Source organism: Erpetoichthys calabaricus, chromosome 7, assembly GCF_900747795.2.
Source record: "Erpetoichthys calabaricus chromosome 7, fErpCal1.3, whole genome shotgun sequence".
NCBI lineage: Eukaryota > Metazoa > Chordata > Cladistia > Polypteriformes > Polypteridae > Erpetoichthys > Erpetoichthys calabaricus.
Window position 1 is genome coordinate 84,346,986 of NC_041400.2, and position 20,360 is coordinate 84,367,345.

Genomic DNA, 20,360 nt, shown 5'->3' on the forward strand with positions numbered 1-20,360 from the left:
AACACTTAAACTATAATCTCTTGCTACCACCATCTTGTATATGTTGACTTTGTAGTGTAGTTTTGAAATGTGTCTATATTATTGGCCAAAGTGGCACTCACATACTCCCACACTCACAACCCCTGCTTAATTTATAGATGATTGTCCCTCCTGGGCCTATCATGGCATATCAACTCTTGGTGACAACTAACAATGCCAGACTCCTGACATTCCAATCTCCGAGTTTGAAATTGAATCCTCTTCCTTTTTTCTTGTACTTAAGACTAAGTTCTTCACTTAAAACCTGAAATGTGTAAGCATCTTTAACTTTATCTTTATTTCTGCTATACCATTTTTGTAACTCTTTTTCACCCAACCCAAAAACCAGTGGCATCTCTATATGCTTGCCTGTACAAGGCTTCTTATTGCCCTTTATCAATTTTGTCTGTTTGAGAGCAGGACCTTTCCTCAACACTTCCCTCCCGTAAATCTATTTTTACCAGTATTTCACATTCTTCCAAAAATCCTAATCTCTAAAACATTCAGTTTGGGGTTGTTCACCACATCTATTTTACTCCCTGAAACCATTTTTCCATGGGTTCTGTCAGTTGATCCCTGCTGTAACTTCTGTCAGGTACCTTTCTCCGTATGTTTTGGGAGTGCTTCCCCTGTCTTGGCTTCCAGGATGTCTACTACTATTTTTTGTTAACTTTCTTTCACACTAATATCCCTTTCCTCCCCATCTTGGGGAACATCTTGTCTATCTCCCTAACCTCCAACCAGTAGCTACTCTTTTCTCTAGGCATAATAGCTACAAGGGTGTCTCTGGCTTCTCACTGTAAATTTGATATCTTTACCTCTTTTACATCTTGGAAAGCTTAACTTTTTATTTTTTCATCAAAACAGCATGCTCTGGTGCAGCTTCTGACTGGGTCACAGTTTCCTCCTAGGTTCTGTTTAGAAAATTTTCATTTTTACTATGACAAAAGAGAAAATTCTAAAGGATATTTTACTGTTAGTTGTAATTATTTACATGTTATGAGAAGCTTGTTTATTATATTGTTTACTTATTATTGCTATTAAAACTCCAATACACAGTTTATAACAAAAGATGGGGAACACAAACTGCACCAAGTCACTTACGTGACTAGTAACATGCAGCCTCACCACAGAAGCAAACATGTGAAATACCAACAAGAGAAAGATAATGTCTTAAGCCATGATATCTTGAAGTCCATCTTACATTTGGTCTAAAATTTGCCTGAATATGCCATCTATTTTATCAGCAAACAAAAACAGCAGTAGAAGAAAAAGAAGGAAAATAAGGAGAAAACAGATTGAAACAAGTTATTCTCAAACACAACTTATTCCCAACACTGCTTAACTTAAGAGCAGTACTCTTCAGTGCTCTACATAATCACACATTTTTGGATGTCATTCTGTTTTCAGTTAACAACGATTTGGGAGCTTGCAGTCTCACAGTATTTGGTTATTGGTTAGTCTTCCTAAGGGATTCTGTCGAAAACTGGCATGCTCTGAAACTGTTCATGTGTTTTTTATAGAGAAATTAGATTTAATTTCTGTTCAAAAATGATTTAAATCAAATTAGCTAGATCTAAGTGTTGCCAACAATCAGGTAAAGATCCAGCCAAGATTTGTGTGGTAGTAAAATGGAAAATGCATGCATGGATATAATGAACTTGACCTGTATTTGAATATGTTTGATTAAGATGGCCCACTCATGCCTAAGTGGATCATGAGGTACCAGCCTGTGTAGTGTTTGTGTAGTTCAGTCTCACACCATCTAAATTTATTTATTGGCTCTCCTGCAGAAAGCAAGTCCTGGCAACAAAAGTGGAGGCAGAAAAGGATGGAGTGAAGGTTCCAACCACACTGGCAGAATATTGTATTCAGACCAAAGTGCCTTCTCATGACAATTGCTCAGATCTTCTGTATGATGACTTGTGTGATGATGATATTGAAGAAGATGAAGGAGAAGGCTGTGAAGCTGTCGGAGAAGAAGGTGATTGTTATGAGGATGAGAATTCAGAAATTGAAGGGCTATGACCACCCTTTTTTTTCTTTTCTGTCTTGCCTCATTATGTAGTGTCTACCCATGTGCTTTCTCATGTGCCTTTTTACCTTCCTCCACAATGTTTAACATGAATGCAGACTAAGGTGTTTTGTTGTAGCACTTCTGAGGTTAAACATTCTCAAATAACATAAAAGTTGATAGAATAGCAAGAGTCGTGTCTTTACCCATTTTACATATTTATTTATTGAATAGGTAATGGAAATGATGTAACATGCTTATTTTCTTTATTGGTGCTATTATAAGTTTTACATGATTATCTTATATTTTCAATAGATGAGAAGAGTTGTAAGCTATATTTATTCTGACTTGATCATAACACACACATTTAAAATATCATCTGAACCAAAATACAAATGTGAAAATATTTGACTTTTTAAATTTATCTTGTACTTTGTGTGCATATACAATCATAATCCATCCATCACAGGAGAAAGAACATCACAGTTACAGATGAGACAGAATTACTGCAGACTTCTAAATTTAGGACACTGGCAGTGACTAGTGTATCCATGCAGTGGAGCATTTGTCTTCTAGTAACATGTGTTGTACTACTTTCCATGTGCTAGATACACTGATCACTAAGGTTATGAATTACTGAAGTTATTCTTTTTTTTCTAATTGATTTTATTGAAATCATACAACATTCCATACAGATAGATCAATTTTTACAAAAATAGGATTGAAAACAGAATTACTGAAGTTATTGTAATCATTTGTTACATTGTAGTGTTTTGCATATTTCAGATCCTCAGAGTTGTAACAATAAAAACACATTCAAATAGTCTTGGATCATAGCAGATGTTCAGACGTGTTAAACTCAGGTCAATATAAATCTCATCACAAGATGTGTATATAATTAATCAATTATTGCAGGCATTCCTGTAATGTAAAAATAAGTGATACAGTTCCTTGAAGCATTTTGAAAGATTTCAATATTAATCCAAAATTTTAAGCTTTCCATATAACACCAACTTGATAGTCTTTGAATAAAGCAGGAGCCATTGTACACCCAATGATTCAACATAAATTTCCATAGCAAAGTAAAGCATCACTGTGTTTATCTGGTAAATGACACTGGAGTAATATAAGAAAGGTGGGTGTTTCTTCCTTCACTTAGCACACATAATCACACTTCCTTCCAACTCATGTGCCCAAAATTGTGAAGTAATGAGCTAAAAACCACTGATTTGTCCAAGTAAATTCTTTTAGCCCTGATAGGTCCAACATGCAAAATTTTATTTATGTACAATATAGTTCTTCTAAATTTGGATCTGTATGATCATCAAGTCTTTTATGACTTTTTCACAGTTAGTGTACTACTGAAATTGTTCAGTAGAAAGCTAAAACAGTATGTTAAACAGGGCAGTTTGTTTTTTTGTCATAAAAATACATGATAGTTAATCACCATAGAACTGTTTTATCACAATCTGAAAAGTGTTAGCCACTTAATACTATCATTTTATTAATTTTCTTTAAGTGATCGAGATCTGTGAACCCAAATTTATATTTTCAGTAAATTTCAAAAACATATAATTGTTTAAATTATCATGAGTGCAAATTGAGAATATTTGCTTGTACTTTACTTTTCAAAACTGAAGGAGATTACTGAAAGCAAATATTTGATAATATGACATATTTTCCTGACAACCATATTCACCCTGTCTGCTTTAACAATGTTAAAGGAAATATTTTTGTGTTGCATTTTAACCATGTTGTATTCACTTTTAGCTACTGTTATTAAAGACATTGAAAATTCTCTTTTATCTCAGCTGTATTGTTTCTTTTGTTTAAAACCACATTTTAAAAAATGAATTTTTATGCATTTCAAAAACACTTGAAAATACAAATAAGATATACACCCTCATCACTAGATAAACATTACATTTAACTTCATCATCTGTATAGTGCTTGTGTGAATTTGTTTCTTTGATTTTTGAATCTTGCATTTATCATTTGTGTGTCTACCAAATAGGCCAGTTGTAATTTTCTGCCCTAACTGTTAATTCCTTAATAAGGTCATTTAATTTTTAAACATTTTATTGTATAAATAATTGTGTTCCTGCTGTGCTTTCTAAATGAGTAAAACCAGATTGAGCTTACAAATAGAAATAATTAATTGTTTGAGCTGAAGTAAAGAAAGAGATCTGTGGAATGACTGCTTACATAATTTTTGATATGACAATTTACCTGCTTCTGCATATATTTATTCTTGACCTATTAATAAAGTGTTCATAAAAGAAAATTGTGTTAAGTTATGGATTTTGTGATTTTTTTCTATCTCTGAAATAGTTTTCCAAATCACTGTATGGTTGTGCTTTTTTCTAGTATTTTTCTTCACAACTGACTTTTCTTTGCATAGTGAATGGGTAATCGTTTTCTGTGTTTAAAGAAACGTTTGGCTTCACGTCCTAGGTGTCTCTGCTGGCCAAAGTCATAAGTAATGACAAAACATTTCGACCATCATAGTGACAACTACATTTTATAGGTGTAATAGGTATATCTTAGTTTTTGTTTCTGGTCAAATGTGCTGGATAATTGCTTTATTTATGATGAACATTGCTAGATAATGGCTAACTGTACACACTGTAATGACGGCTCAATTTGCATTGCTGTCTCCTATTATAACTCTAAGAAGGTCCCTTAACCAGCCTGTGCCGGTGATTGAGGCCCAGGTTAACAACAGCTGCCACCAGTACAGTTAGCCAACAGGGCACTGGGGTAAGTTGGGTTACTGTTGGCCGAAGGAGAAGAAGAGGGGAAGGTGTGTCCAGAGGTAGGAGGAGAGGAGGATGATTAGGAGAGTGGAAGTGAGGGTAGGAACTTTGAATGTTTGCAGTATGTCTGGTAAGGGGAGAGAGTTAGCCGATATGATGAAGAAGGTTGATATATGGTGCATGAAAGGAACCAGACAGAAGGGGAGTAAGGCTCGGTGTATTGGAGACTGGTAAAAATGTTTTAACATGGCATGGATGAGAGGAGAAATAAGGTAGGGGTTATATTGAAGAAATAGTGTGTCAAGAGTGTTTGGAGGTGAAAAGAGTGTCAGACAGATTATTGATTATGTAGCTGGAAATTGAAGGGGTGATGATGAATGTTGGTGGTGCGATGGATGACAAAGAATATTTCTGGAGTGAGTTGGATGAAGTGGTGCAGGGTGTACCCAAGGCAGAGAGAGTGGTAATTGAAGAAGATTTGAAAGGACATGTTGGTGAAGGGAACAGAGGGGATGAAGGGTTGATGGGTAGATATTACGTCAAGGAGAGAAATGCAGGTCAGATGGTAGTGGACTTTATGAGAAGGATGGACATGGCAGTGATGAATACATATTTTAAGGAGAGGGAGTAACACATGGTGACATGCAAGAGTGGAGGAAAATGCACACAGGTGGATTATATCCTATGCAGATCTTCAGTCTGAAGGAAATTGGAGACTGCATACTGGTTAGACAGCATAAGATGGTGGTCTGTAGGATGATGTTGGAGAGTAAGAAGAGGATGAGAATGAGGGTACAGCCAAGGATCAAATGGTGAAAGTTGAAAAAGGAAGACTGTAAGGTGGAGTTCAGGGATGAGTTAAGACAGGAATTGGTTGCAATAAAGAGTTACTAGATAGCTGGGCAACTACAGCAGAAATGGCAAGGGAGACAGCTAGAAAGGTGCTTGGTGTGACATCTGGACAGAGGAAGGAGGACAAAGAAACCTGGTGGTGGAATGGGGAAGTACAGGAGAGTATACAGAAAAAGAGGTTGGCACAGAAGAAGTGGGATAGTCAGATAAATGAAGAAAGTAGACAGGAGTACAAGAAGATAATGCATAAGATTATGAGAGAGGTGGTGAATGCTATAGATAAGGCGTATGCTGAGTTGTATGAGAGGTTGGACACTAAGGAAGGACTAAAGGACCTGTACTGACTGGCTAGACATAAGGATCGAGCTGAGAATAATAAACAGCAGGTTAGAGTGATAAAGGATAATGATGGAAACATACTCACAAGCGAGGAGAATGCATTGAGCAGATGGAACAGTGCTTTGATAGGCTGATGAATGAAGAGAACGAGAGAGAGAGAAGGTTGGATAATGTGGAGATAGTGAACCAGGAAGTGCAACAGATTAGCAAGGAGGAAGTAAGGACAGCTATGAAGAGGATGAAGAATGAGAAGGTGGTTGGTGTAGATGAGATACCTGTGGAAGCATGGAAGTGTTTAGGAGAGATGGCAGTGGAGTGTTTATAAAGATTGTTTAATGCAATCTAGGAAAGTGAGAGGATGTTTGAGGTGTGGAGAAGAAGTGTACTGGGACCGATTTTTTAGAATAAGGGAGATGTACAGAACCGTAGTAATTACAGAGGGATAAAATTGATGAGCCACAGCATGAAGTTATGGGAAAGAGTAGTGGAAGCTAGGTTAAGAAGGGAGGTGATGATTAGTGAGCAGCAGTATGGTTTCATATGGGGAAAGAGCACCACAAATGCAATGTTTGCTCTGATGGTGTTGATGGACCTCGAATAAGCTTATAACAGGGTGCATACAGAGAAGTATGTAAGAGTAGTACAGGAGATAATTACGAGGGAAGTCAGATAGTGGTGAGGTCTGCGATAGGAATGATGAATTTGTTAAAGGTTGAGGTGTGATTACATCAGGGACTGGCTATTTGTAGTGGTAACAGACAAGTTGACAGAGGAGATTAGTCAGTCCCCATGGACTATGATGTTTGTGGATGACACTGTGATCTCTAATGAGAGTAGAGACCAGGTTGAAGAGACCCTGGAGAGGTGGAGATATGCTCTAGAGAGGAAAGGAATGAAGGTCAGTAGGAAAAAGACAGAATACATGTGTGTGAATAAGAGGGAGGTTAGAAGAATGATGAGGATGCAGGGAGTAGTGCTGGATAAGTTGGATGAGTTTAAATACTTAAGATCAACAGTACAGAGTAATGTGGAGTGTGGAAGTGAGGTGAAATAGAGAGTGCAGGCAGGGTGGAATGGGCGGGGAAGAGTGCCAGGAGTAATTTGTGAAAGATGGGTTGATAGAGTGAAGAGGGTGAAAGGGAAGGGAGGGTGCAAGAGTGAAAGGGAAGGTCTTTAGAATGGGTGAGACCAGCTATGTTATATGGGTTGGAGACATTGGCACTGACCAAAAAACAGGAGACAGAGCTGGAGGTGGCAGAGTTAGAGATTTTAAGATTTGTATTGGGTGTGACAAAGAAGGACAGGATTAGAAATGAGCACATTAGAGGGTCAGCTCAGGTTGGATGGTTTGGAGACAATGTCAGAGAGGCGAGATTGCATTAATTTGGATATGTGCAGAGGAGAGATGCTGGCTATATTGGGAAAAGTTTGCTAAAGACAGATTTGCCAGGCAAGAGGAAAAGAGGAAGGCATAAGAGAAGGTTTATGGATGTGGTGAGTGAGGACATGCAGGCAATGGTGTAGCTCGAGTTCGCGCTACTCAGAGTGGGGCGGGGCTTCAATTTGCCGCCCTCCAACATATCTGAATATGTTAACCTATTTAAATGGAAAATTAAAATGACGTATAGAGAAAAATTAAGATACATTTTGCATAGATTTATTTATATACAGAGAAGCAGCAATATTTTTTTCACATGTAATTATTTATAAGCATCAACTAGACGCAGTGATAAGCCGTGTTCTGATTATTAGTTTAATATAATTACGCTGCGAAAACCAGAACCGGTGAGGTGTACAAGTGATAGTGGGGATGAGCAAGAATGCATTAAGATTGATAACGAAACGAAATTATACATTGTGAATTAGTTGTTTATCTTCCTAGAAATTATTATCGGTGTAATGTTTCTGTTTATTTTTGTTATTGCCTCATAAATTTCAACTGCCGTGTCTGATGCCGTCACAGAAGGACCGTCTGAAAATGATTTTTGAAGCATTTGTGGATGAAAATTTGAGAATTTGACTTTTTTTCATTCATGAGTGATATTTTTCTGAACCCTGCTGCTTACACGTGAAGTGTTCTGAGCCTTTTGGCCAATAATGCCACCCCCAAAAATGTGCCGCCCGGGGTGGACCAGCCCCTCCGCCCGCCCCTAGCTATGTCACTGCATGCAGGTGAGGGTTGTAACAAAGCAAGATGCAAAAGACAGGAAGATATGGAAAAAGAAGATCCGCTGTGGCAACCCCTAACGGGAGCAGCCAAAAGAAGAAGAAGAGTAATACTTTACATTTACTTACATTAAATTTTCTTGCCACAAATCTGTCCAAAGCCTGTATGCTGTCAAAGTCCCTCTGACATGATTTAATTGGTGGTATGTGTCAATCCACCTAACTTGGTATCATCTGCAAACTTAACCAGCTTGTTATTTATTATACCATTCAAATAATATTTATATATTAAAAATAGCAACGGTCCTAGCACTAATCCCTGAGGGATACTACTTTTAACATCAGCCAATTCTGATTCTCTGCTTCCTGTGTTTGAGCCAATTGTACATCTATCTACAAACAACACCCTAAACTCCCACTTCTTTTAGTTTGATACCCAACCTCTAATGTGACACCTTATCAAATGTACTCTGAAATTCAAGATAAATAATATTGTATGTTCCACTTTTATCATATCCTTTTGTTGCTTCCTCATAGAATTCCAGCATGTTGGTAAAACATGACTTCCCTCTTCTGAACCCATGCCGACTGTTCTTGTCATGTGTTGCTCAATCTTTGCCTTGATAATTCCTTCCATTAATTTATCTGTGATGCACTTTAAGTATACTGGCCTATAGTTGTTTGGACCTGATCAGTCATCCTTTTTATATAATGGAATAATATTTGCCATTTCCAGTCCTTTAAAATTTCCCCAGTGTGCAGTGACTTCCTAAAAGTATACATTTATATATGTACTCACTAACCTCCTTAAGAACTCAAGGATAAATATTATCAGGTCCTGGAGATTTGTTAGATTTTGGCCTATTTAATCTAAGCAATACTTTTCCCTCTAAAATTTCCAAATCACTCAGTACCTCCTTAGTACTCCCTTTTACCGGTGGGAAGTTATTTTTTGTCTGCAGCCCTTTTCAACTTTTTATTAACCCATTGCAGGGTTTTTTTTTAAAATTTCCTACTAATTCAAAGTTTTGATATATAGCTGTCCTGCATTATATGCAAAATGTTTTTAAACCTGTTACACTGCTCCTTGACTTTTTCCACACTTAAAAAGTTATCTCAGTCCATCCTCCTTAGACTTTGCCGTATCTGCTCAAAATTTTACCCTACCAAAGTCAAACTTAACAGGTTTGGTTTTGGTCGTTGTAACCATGCTCTTGTGAAACACTGAGAACTGTATTATATTATGGGTACTTGGCCCTAATTGTTAGATCACCTCTATACTTTCAGTTCTATCCTGATTATTACAAAATACTAAATCCAGACAGGAATTTGTCCGCATTGGTGCTTTAGCCTACTGTGTTAGAAACTAGTCACTGATTACTTATACAACTCCTGCTGTTGTGCTCCGTTATTTGCAAAGTTATGCCAGTTAATATTCAGGTAATTAAAGTCCCCCATGATTATAATATCCCCCTGTAAACTTGCCTTTTTAATATTACTAAACAGACATACATTGAAATTACTGTTTGCATTGGGTTACCATAAACTGCAAAAAAGTAACTTTAATGATGCAGCTGGTCTGTCACTAAGGAATTACTCTTAACTGTTATTTTCTAACAAGAAACTGCTATTTCAACTATGTAAAGGTTTTTCTGACTTTATACATTTACAGGGCTTTGGGTTCTACTTAACTGTACCAAATGGTTTTTACAGTCCTTGTGCACAAAAGTACCTTTAGCAGGTCTTTCAATAAGAAATTACTCTAAACATTTTTTTTCTAGTAGGAAACTACTATTCTATAATATTAAAGTGTTTCTACCTTAATACATTTACAGGACTTTGAGTTATTCTCAAATTTATCTAATCATATTTACAGCTTTTTAAAGGACATGCAAAATACAGTACAGCAACTTTAGTTATGCAGCTACTAATAGAGTACTATTTCAAATAGTGTTTCTGCCTTAATATATTTACAGGGCTTTGAGTTACACTCAAAAGTACCTAATCATGTTTCAAAGTTTAAAAAAAAATTCAAAGAGGAATACAATAACCATAATGATGCAGTTGTTCAGTTACTAAGGAATTGCTCTTTACTGCGCTTTGCTAGTATTTTAAATATGTAAACGTGTTTCTATATTAATTCAACTGCAGAGCTTTGTTAAACTTGATTATTCCAAGCTGCTTTTACAGTCATGAAATACACTATAAGTTCCTTTTGTGATATAGCAGGTGTTTTAATAAGAAATTGCTAAAGACAGTGATTTTCTTGTAGGAAATTACTGTTTCTACTTTACAAAAGTGTTTATACCTTAATACATTTACAGGGATTTCAGTTATACTCAATTGTTCCAAAATGCTTATACAGGCTTGAAAATCACTGCTGTACACTGCCATACAGTACCTTTAATCATGTAGCTGGTCTGTCAGTAGAAATTGCTAGAAGTTGTTTTTTCTGTTAGCTCATTCTCATAATCTAAATTAATAACAATGCAGATTTTGGAAAAAGTGGAAAAAGTAAGTACCACCTATTGACTGCAGGGGGCACACCAGCTCTCCAAACCCGACACAGACAGATTCAGCCACAAGTTGACACATACAACACAGGCTTCATTTAGTTGTGGGAAACACTTCCTTTTGTTTCCCACCGGCAGAACACAATATAGCCAATTAAGCACAGTTTATAAAGCACAATTAAACAGCAGCACTCCCTTCTGCCTGAACTCCTCCTTCAGCAAGCTTTGTTCCCCTTCTTCCTGACTCTTGCTCCTGGAATGAAGACAGGAGGCTTCTTTTATGCTAATAAAAATGCTGAACCAGACAAAGTAGGGCTTGTCAGTCCCTGCAGCACCCCCTGGCAGCACCCGTGTAACCCAACAGGGCTGAGTCATTAAACTGCAATTCCCAGCATACCCTGTGGGAATCCATGGGGCTGCCATATAGTGATCCAGGGGAGATAGTGCCCTGTACAAGCTCTCACCCTAAATGCTTCCTTTAAGAATGCATCCGCCACACACACTACATTTATCACCATTTTAAATCAGGTGTTCTAGATTAAGTGCTAGTGATTAGAACATCCTTAGGGAGTATGTAGGTGGAACCTGTTTTATTTAAACCACATATATCTAGATTCTGGTATTCTCTTTGCTATTGACGTGTGTGGTGTCATCATGCTAACTTCAAATAAACTCTCTTAAGTGCTTTAGAAAGAAGGTTGTGGATGCCTACAAGTCTGGCAAGGGATGTAAAAAGACAGAAATCTTGTACAAGTGGTACAGATCTCAAACAATTGCTAATTTGTCCATGACTGGCCAAATCAGCAAATCCATCTCTAGAACTGTTTCAGGATCTGCATTTAAATATTGCAGAGGTTGGTATGAAATAGTGTGGATCTACAATCAGAAAGACAAGTCTGACCTGTAATGCAAGGTATGGCAGGAAAAAGCCATTGCTTTTCAAAGCATTAGAGCACAACAATATTTTGCAGTTGGACATATAGGCAAAAACGAGGTGTTTTTGAATAATATTCTCGGGACAGATGAATCAAAGATAGAGTTGTCTGGAAACAGTACCATTAACAGCACAAACAGAAGACAGCATTTTAGGAGAAGAACCTCATACTAGCTATGAAGCATGGTGGTGGAATTGCGGAAATGGTTTGGGGTGTCTTTGCTGCCTTAAGACCCGGGCAGCTTGCAGTCAAGTCAACTATGAATTTTGTACTACGTATATGAAGGTGTGCTTGAGTAGAATGTGAAGCCATCTGTCTGAAAGGTGAAGTTGAACTGGAAATGGACCTTTCAACACAATAATGATTCTAAACGCACTAACAAAACCACAAAGGAAAGGCTCAAAAAAGATAATCAAGGGTTATGGACTGGCCTATTTATAGGCCTGATTTATATACTATTGAAATGCTGTGGGGATTTGAAATGGGCAGGAACTGGGCAGCTCCCCTTCCTGATGGCTCAGGCAGCAATTCAGACATGCCCCCTCCTGGAGACTCTGGCAACAACTCGATAACACCTCCTTCTAGTGGACCCCCACTGGGCAAAAGAGACTGGGAAACCACCCCTGGTAGTCCCAACAGGGCAGACTAGACAGACTGCTGGACCCCTCTTCCCAGCATCAATTACTGGGCTATAAAAACAATAGCTAAAAGGTGAGTTTTTACTTTTTGTACTCATCTCTAAAGTCTTGAAAGTCCTAGACTGTAACAAAGTGTCAGGCTGTTCCTGGCAAAACTCTGGAAGTAAACAAGGGCGGAGTGGTGGCTCTGAGGCTAAGGAGCTGCGCTGGTATCCCGAAGGTTGCCGGTTCGAATCCCCGTCACTGCCAAAAGGCCACTGCTCTGCTGGGCCCTTGAGCAAGGCCCTTAACCCGTAATTGCTCCAGGGGCTCTGTACAATGGCTGACCCTGCGCTCTGACCCCAAGGGGTATGCGAAAACTAACAAATTCCTAATACAAGAAATTGTATAAGGCGAAATAAAGAACAAAAAGTTCCCCTTCCTGGGAACACCAATAGCAACTCAGAAACACCCACTCCTGGGGACACCGACAGCAACTCGGTATCGTACTATTCTGGGGACAATGACAGCAACATAGAAGAACCTGTAAATCTCAGAAGTGGCTTACACTCTTTTTTCTCTTGAGGCAGCTCACCTTTTCAATTATGCCTTTGTGTCCTCTTGGAGCAGTGTCTTCATTTTTTCTTTTCTTTTTTGCAAGCTTGTCCACAACCGCAGCAGGCATTAGGTATCACATTTGTGCTCCTGGTAGACTTTCAGCAACTTGCAAAGGCTACGCGCTAGCAACTACATGTCTCTGCCGCTAGCGTATATGGATTTCACTTTCACCAAACAACAAATCTTTTCATTCTCGTGGATACGCCTCTTCATTGGGAAGAAACACTACTTTCCCTGATGGCAACATGAATTAGATGATCTACAAGTCTCCGACTTAAAGTTTAAATCTGAACAATATATTCAATCTCTTTTCAATGTTCCATTATTTCACCGAGTAATAATTTCCGTTTGTTTGCGCTAATGCGATCTTTACTATCATTTTTTTGAGACTTTCGAATTTTCATACTTCCATTATCTCTAACCTGCTCTGCATGTGTATCGCACCAATGTTTTTGAATTCCTTACAACATTCTACTTTGTCACCTACTCTTTGTCTTTATTTCCGGCCCTGGGCGTGGTTAAATCTCTTGGCACAAAGTCTTGTCTTGTGGGACATGAAAGTGTCTCTCTGAGAAAATCACATCTTGTCTCCCTTTCAAAGATTTTTTTATTATAATAGAGAGATGTGTAAATGTCATCATTTGGCTGCATTTCCCTACTTTATTAAGGGTGTTGCCATTTTCCAAATTCTCCAAAATATTGTATACATATCAGTCAGAGTTGCCATAAATATAAGGTTGTTTCCCTGTCTAGGTTTCTTTTATAAATCCTGACTTTGGCAAGGAAAGTTGTGTACATCCATTTAAAGCCAGTTTTTGTGTGCACAAGCTTTATAAATGAGACCTTAGGGGTGCTTTCAGAAAGAACTGCAAGGGACTGTAGGTTGCATCTGCCTTTATAGGACTGAGGGTAATCCCTTGATGGTGATGGGCAGGTGGCACGGCTTTTGGAGAACCAACCACAAAACACATGGCACATACTGTAGGAAAACAAGCAAAGTACATAATCAATAATGCTAATATAAATGAATACAAAATAAAAAAGGATATAAAAATGGCATTTGAACTCCATTCCTTGGGGGACCCTGGCTGAAATACAACAATGGCAAATGAAAAGCCATAAATCCAGTTTTAGAACAAAATGAAACTGAATGATGGCTTAAATCAAGGCATAGTGATGATGATTTGAAGTGGTCATTGGATGTTGAAACAAGAGAATAAAACCCTCATCTGTTGGGTGCTTTTCAAAATGCTAAGTTTCATTGATGTTCATGCTTGGTGTCAACTTCATATTGCTGTTGACAAACCTGCACCTCCTCAATGCCCATTTACAGGTAGTACTGGTAAAAAGATGTCTGTTGATCATGAATAACTGGAACATTTATGATTTGTTGATGATAGTCAAATGATATGAGATGTTGGTGATAGGAGAAAATAGCTGTTAAAACAATCCACTGTGCTGAGCAGCACTGGACAAGTCACAGTAAACCATTTGCTACAGACAACATGTGGGTATTTTTCAGACTTCTGATAAAGCAAGGCATAGTGTGTAAACCAATCTAGAGATGGTGCTAGGGCATGGCCCAGTTATTTCAATTTTCAGTGAAGTTATATGAGTGTCATTTTTTACTCATTATGAAATCCCTGCATTTCAATAAAAATGGTGAATATTATGAAGCTAATCACACTCCAACAAAACTGTTTAAACTGCATGATGTGTATCAGGTGATCGTCAAAAAAATGTAGAAGTTGTATTTCCCGATTGTGACATACTGTACGTATTGTCAATGTCAATGTCAATGTCAATTTATTTATATAGCACATTTAAACAAACATAGTAATGCTGTGGCCAAAGTGCTTTACAAAAATAGAACAAATTAACATAAAACATAAATAGAAATAAAATATATGAACATAAAATAAAATACATAATAAATAGAAGTAATGTTATATACATAAAAAATAGAAGTAATATACTTCTGTATATTGTGAAAAACTATTTGCCCCCTTCCTGATTTCTTATTCTTTTGCATGTTTGTCACACAAAATGTTTCTGATCATCAAACACATTTAACCATTAGTCAAATATAACACAAGTAAACACAAAATGCAGTTTGTAAATGGTGGTTTTTATTATTTAGGGAGAAAAAAAAATCCAAACCTACATGGCCCTGTGTGAAAAAGTAATTGCCCCCTGAACCTAATAACTGGTTGGGCCACCCTTAGCAGCAATAACTGCAATCAAGCGTTTGCGATAACTTGCAATGAGTCTTTTACAGCGCTCTGGAGGAATTTTCGCCCACTCATCTTTGCAAAATTGTTGTAATTCAGCTTTATTTGAGGGTTTTCTAGCATGAACCGCCTTTTTAAGGTCATGCCATAGCATCTCAATTGGATTCAGGTCAGGACTTTGACTAGGCCACTTCAAAGTCTTCATTTTGTTTTTCTTCAGCCATTCAGAGGTGGATTTGCTGGTGTGTTTTGGGTCATTGTCCTGTTGCAGCACCCAAGATCGCTTCAGCTTGAGTTGACAAACAGATGGCTGGACATTCTCCTTCAGGATTTTTTGGTAGACAGTAGAATTCATGGTTCCATCTATCACAGCAAGCCTTCCAGGTCCTGAAGCAGCAAAACAACCCCAGACCATCACACTACCACCACCATATTTTACTGTTGGTATGATGTTCTTTTTCTGAAATGCTGTGTTCCTTTTACGCCAGATGTAACGGGACATTTGCCTTCCAAAAAGTTCAACTTTTGACTCATCAGTCCACAAGGTATTTTCCCAAAAGTCTTGGCAATCATTGAGATGTTTCTTAGCAAAATTGAGACGAGCCCTAATGTTCTTTTTGCTTAACAGTGGTTTGCGTCTTGGAAATCTGCCATGCAGGCCGTTTTTGCCCAGTCTCTTTCTTATGGTGGAGTCGTGAACACTGACCTTAATTGAGGCAAGTGAGGCCTGCAGTTCTTTAGACGTTGTCCTGGGGTCTTTTGTGACCTCTCGGATGAGTCGTCTCTGCGCTCTTGGGGTAATTTTGGTCGGCCGGCCACTCCTGGGAAGGTTCACCATTGTTCCATGTTTTTGCCATTTGTGGATAATGGCTCTCACTGTGGTTCGCTGGAGTCCCAAAGCTTTAGAAATGGCTTTATAACCTTTACCAGACTGATAGATCTCAATTACTTCTGTTCTCATTTGTTCCTGAATTTCTTTGGATCTTGGCATGATGTCTAGCTTTTGAGGTGCTTTTGGTCTACTTCTCTGTGTCAGGCAGCTCCTATTTAAGTGATTTCTTGATTGAAACGGGTGTGGCAGTAATCAGGCCTGGGGGTGGCTACGGAAATTGAACTCAGGTGTGATACACCACAGTTAGGTTATTTTTTAACAAGGGGGCAATTACTTTTTCACACAGGGCCATGTAGGTTTGGATTTTTTTTCTCCCTAAATAATAAAAACCATCATTTAAAAACTGCATTTTGTGTTTACTTGTGTTATATTTGACTAATGGTTAAATGTGTTTGATGATCAGAAACATTTTGTGTGACAAACATGCAAAAGAATAAGAAATCAGGAAGGGGGCAAATAGTTTTTCACACCACTGTAATATAATCACAAAGAGGAAGCCATCAGTATTACTGAAAGTAACTGAATGCAAGTGAGTAGAAATGAGTCTTTAATCTTGTTTTAAACAGTTCAATTGTAGACGACTCCTTTATATGATGAGGTAAAGAGTTCCACAGGCGAGGTGCGACAGCTGCAAAAGACCTGTCACCCTTGGTTTTACACTTGGTACGAGGGACAACCAGAGACAGCTGACCACAAGATCTAAGCACTCTAGATGGCTGATGTAAAACACACAGTTCAGATAAAAAGGCAGGAGCAAGCCCATGTAAAGATTTAAAAACTAGCAGCAGGATTTTAAAATCAATTCGAAAACTGACAGGCAGCCAGTGTAAATAAGCTAAAATAGGAGAGACAGAGTCATACTTTCTTGCCCCAACCAGAAAGCGAGCAGCAGCATTTTGTACCAACTGTAACCTGTGTATCAAGGATTTGTTAATCCCAGAATACAGCGAGTCGCAGTAATCGAGGCGAGAAAAAATAAACGCATGAGTAGCTATCTCAAGATCCCTAGAAGATAAAAAAGGCTTTATCTTACCTAATAGACGAAGCTGGAAAAAGCAACTCTTGACTACAGAATTTATTTGTTTCTCAAAAGAGAGGTTACTATCAAAGGTAACACCAAGATTGCAGACTTGAGGTTTGGAAAAGACAGAGAAAGAGCCGAGAAGACCAAGACCAATTTAGGCTTTAGCTGATGGACCCACTATAAGCACCTCCGTTTTATTTTGATTTAGATCAAGAAAATTATTAGCCATCCAGGATCTTAATTCAGACAGACAGTTGTGGAGTTGATTTGTTGTAGAGTTGCAGACAGGAATATAAACCTGAGTATCATCAGCATAGCAGTGAAAAGAAATGTTTCCAGTTATTAGGTTCAGGGGGCAATTACTTTTTCACACAGGTTTCCTAAAAATTGCTCCAATAGGGTGAAGGTATATGGAGAATAAAATAGGACCCAAAATGGATCCCTGAGGAACACCATATTTAAGAGGAGCAGTAGATGAAGAAGAGGAATTAAAAGTCACTGAAAAGTGTCTACCATTTAAATATGACCTGAACCAGTTAAGAGCAGCCCCTTTAAGCCCAACAAGATGTTCAAGCCACATCAGCAATATTTCATGGTCAATAGTGTCAAAGGCAGCGGACAGGTCAAGGAGGAGAAGGACTGCCGCATCACCTGAGTCAGTAATAAGAGAGATGTCGTTGAACACTTTCAGGAGTGCCGTTTCAACACTATGATAACGCCTAAAGCCAGATTAGTAGATCTCAAATAAATTATTAGAGTTAAGGTGATCAACCAATTGATTATAAATAATTCTTTCTAGAATTTTAGCCAGAAATGGCAGTTGGGAAATTGGACGAAAATTAGCTAAAACTCCAGGGTCTAATTCTGCCTTTTTAAGACAGGGGCGGACTGCAGCATGTTTAAAAAATGAGGGCACAACACCCGAACTAATAGAATCATTGATGATGGCTAATAAGGGTGGGCCCAACACATCAAAGGCTTCCACTAGGAGACGTGGTGGTAATATCCAGAGGACTGGGAGCTGGTTTAAGGGTGTCAATAGTTCTTTTTAGCTGTGAAAGTGAAACTAGATCAAAGGATTCTAAGACAATGTCATGATTAACTGTAGAAAGTTCGTAGCCCGTTTGAACAATGCCACAGCGGATAGTATCAGTTTTGCTGACAAAGAATGATAGAAACTGGTTACATGAATGAACAATGCTATTTGATCCCATCGCAGAGTGGGGGTGAATGGTCGCATTTATTGAATTAAATAAGACCCTAGGATTCTTTGAATGACGGGAAACTAAATCGGCAAAGAAATTTTGTTTTGTTTTCTTAACTTCAGCCTGGAAATTGAAAAGAGAAGTCCTAAAAATCTGTTTAGAGACAATCAGTCCATCTTTTTTCCAACGCCGTTCAGCAGTTCGACAGGCACGGCGCAGTGATCGTGTATTTTCATTAAGCCAGGGAGCAGGTCTACCCTTATTACTACGTATCTTGGGCGGAGCAATTGAGTCTAAAATCGTTTTACAGGAGGAATTAAATTTTACGACAGAATCATCGATATCATTATTTTGGTCATGCACATAAAGACTAGAGAAAATGGTTTTAAAATCAGATATTGCTGAAAGTCTAATGGGTGTCAAGGGAAGGTTGTTGTGGATACAGAAAATCATATCCAAATGGCCAGGATTCAGAATCAACTTCTACATGCTGTGCCAAGCAAGCTATGGGTACATTTTTAAGTAAGTACTTTACACTGGTAGAGAGACCAAGTGGGGATGGCAAGAACTATCACTGCAGCATCACTACATCATCTGTGCTATTATTGGTGGACTCTTTGTTTGATCAATGTTACTGTATAATGATGGACAGTTTTTATACCTGACCTGAACTGTTTTGAGATTTACTTAAAAAGTCACTATGTCTTGTGCCATGTAGGCTACAATAATACAATGAACAATCATGTGTGTCTGGCAGTGATACAGTATTTCAGTTCTGATATTAATTGTAGTTTTAGTTATTATTTTATTTTATAAAATTAATTTTTATTTTTATTTCGTTTTAGTTTTCAGTGGAGTCAACAATTTTTATTCTTACTTAGTTCTGTGTTTAAAATTTTAGTTTTTATTTTATTTAGTTCTGGCTTTTTTACATAATATTAGTACAATTTTAGTTTTTTTTTCTGTTGCAAGACCCCAAATGCTGGCCTACACATATTTCAATGCCAGTTATGTTTCAGTCAACAAAATACACTCACAGTTCATAATGCCGTTAAACACAGCTTGACTATCAATGATCAAACAACTTAAATGACCTAATGAGTACAGTCAGCAAGATCAAATGTTTCAACCCAAGAAACCAGTCTGTGCAAGCACATTGCTGTGAAGCTTTAAACAAGCATGCATTTCGAGAGATTTTTTCATGTTGCAACGACGTCCTTTGCACAGATTGCCACACAGTGAAAATATTCGCTTGACGAGCATCTATAATGCAGGTGCACAGATGAGGTCCTCAGCCACTGACAATGCTGATGATTTCTGCCGCCAGTACTGAAGCACTGACGTGCAGTGACGTTCATGGCTGGTGAGGCACTGACTCCTTCAGAGTCAGATTTACAAATATGAGAACCCAAAAGAGTAGCTTATTCACTATTCAATTGGCAGCATGCACATTGACTACTGGTTATGTTTCATATCTCATCAGCATTCTTTACACACACATAGGTAAGGTACAAATTTGGCTAAAAAAGAACGTTAAATTTATAGCAGCGACAGAGAGTGGAGAGAGCGCATTTGCTCCTCATCCTCCATGTGTTCTAAATTTGTCGTTGCAATTTCACAATTCAAACTCATTCGATACAAGTGAAAGGATAGAGTGGTGTACAAAAAATGGATTTCAATTTTGACCTTAATTGAAATATTTAGTTGTTTTTAAAAGCTTTAAATTCTGATGCTTTAATCAATTTTAATATGGACTGTTCAACAAAAGGAGGAGGAGGAGGAGGAGGTTAGGAGCACGCACTGATAACAGCGCATTGCCACACTCACCACACGACAATCCAACTCAGGATCCAGATTAGGACCCGAGTGCAGCCATGCAATAGGTGGATAACAAGAAAAACAAAATAATATTTTATTTAAGGTCAAAATTTAGTTTTTAAATATTGGAATTTTTTTTCTTAGACTGATCCCATTTTTTATAAAATTGAAAACTGCTTATGGTCTTACCTTTATTTGTAAATGAAGTCCATTCGCCTATCCTTCTCCACGAAAATCTCAGTCACTTTTTTTGTAAAAGTCCTCCTTATTTTCCTTTAGTTTTAAAAGTCTTAATCTTCCATTTTGGCAGTCAGTAATAAACGGACCGCTGCAGTGCACTTGACTTTCTGATATCGCTAACT

General features: G+C 37.9%; 1 protein-coding gene across 2 annotated transcripts in view; it reads left to right on the plus strand.

Annotated features, from left to right (window-relative positions):
• The window catches only part of LOC114654540 (ubiquitin-conjugating enzyme E2 R2), a 189,009-nt gene extending 185,118 nt beyond the window's left edge, over positions 1–3,891 (plus strand). For both annotated transcript variants that reach the window (XM_028805153.2, XM_051930155.1), the window contains one exon: positions 1,812–3,891. In XM_028805153.2, coding sequence (XP_028660986.2) covers positions 1,812–2,046 — 235 coding nt within the window. In that variant the 3' untranslated portion in view covers positions 2,047–3,891. The remainder of the gene's footprint in view (positions 1–1,811) is intronic.
• The last annotated feature ends 16,469 nt before the right edge of the window (positions 3,892–20,360 follow it).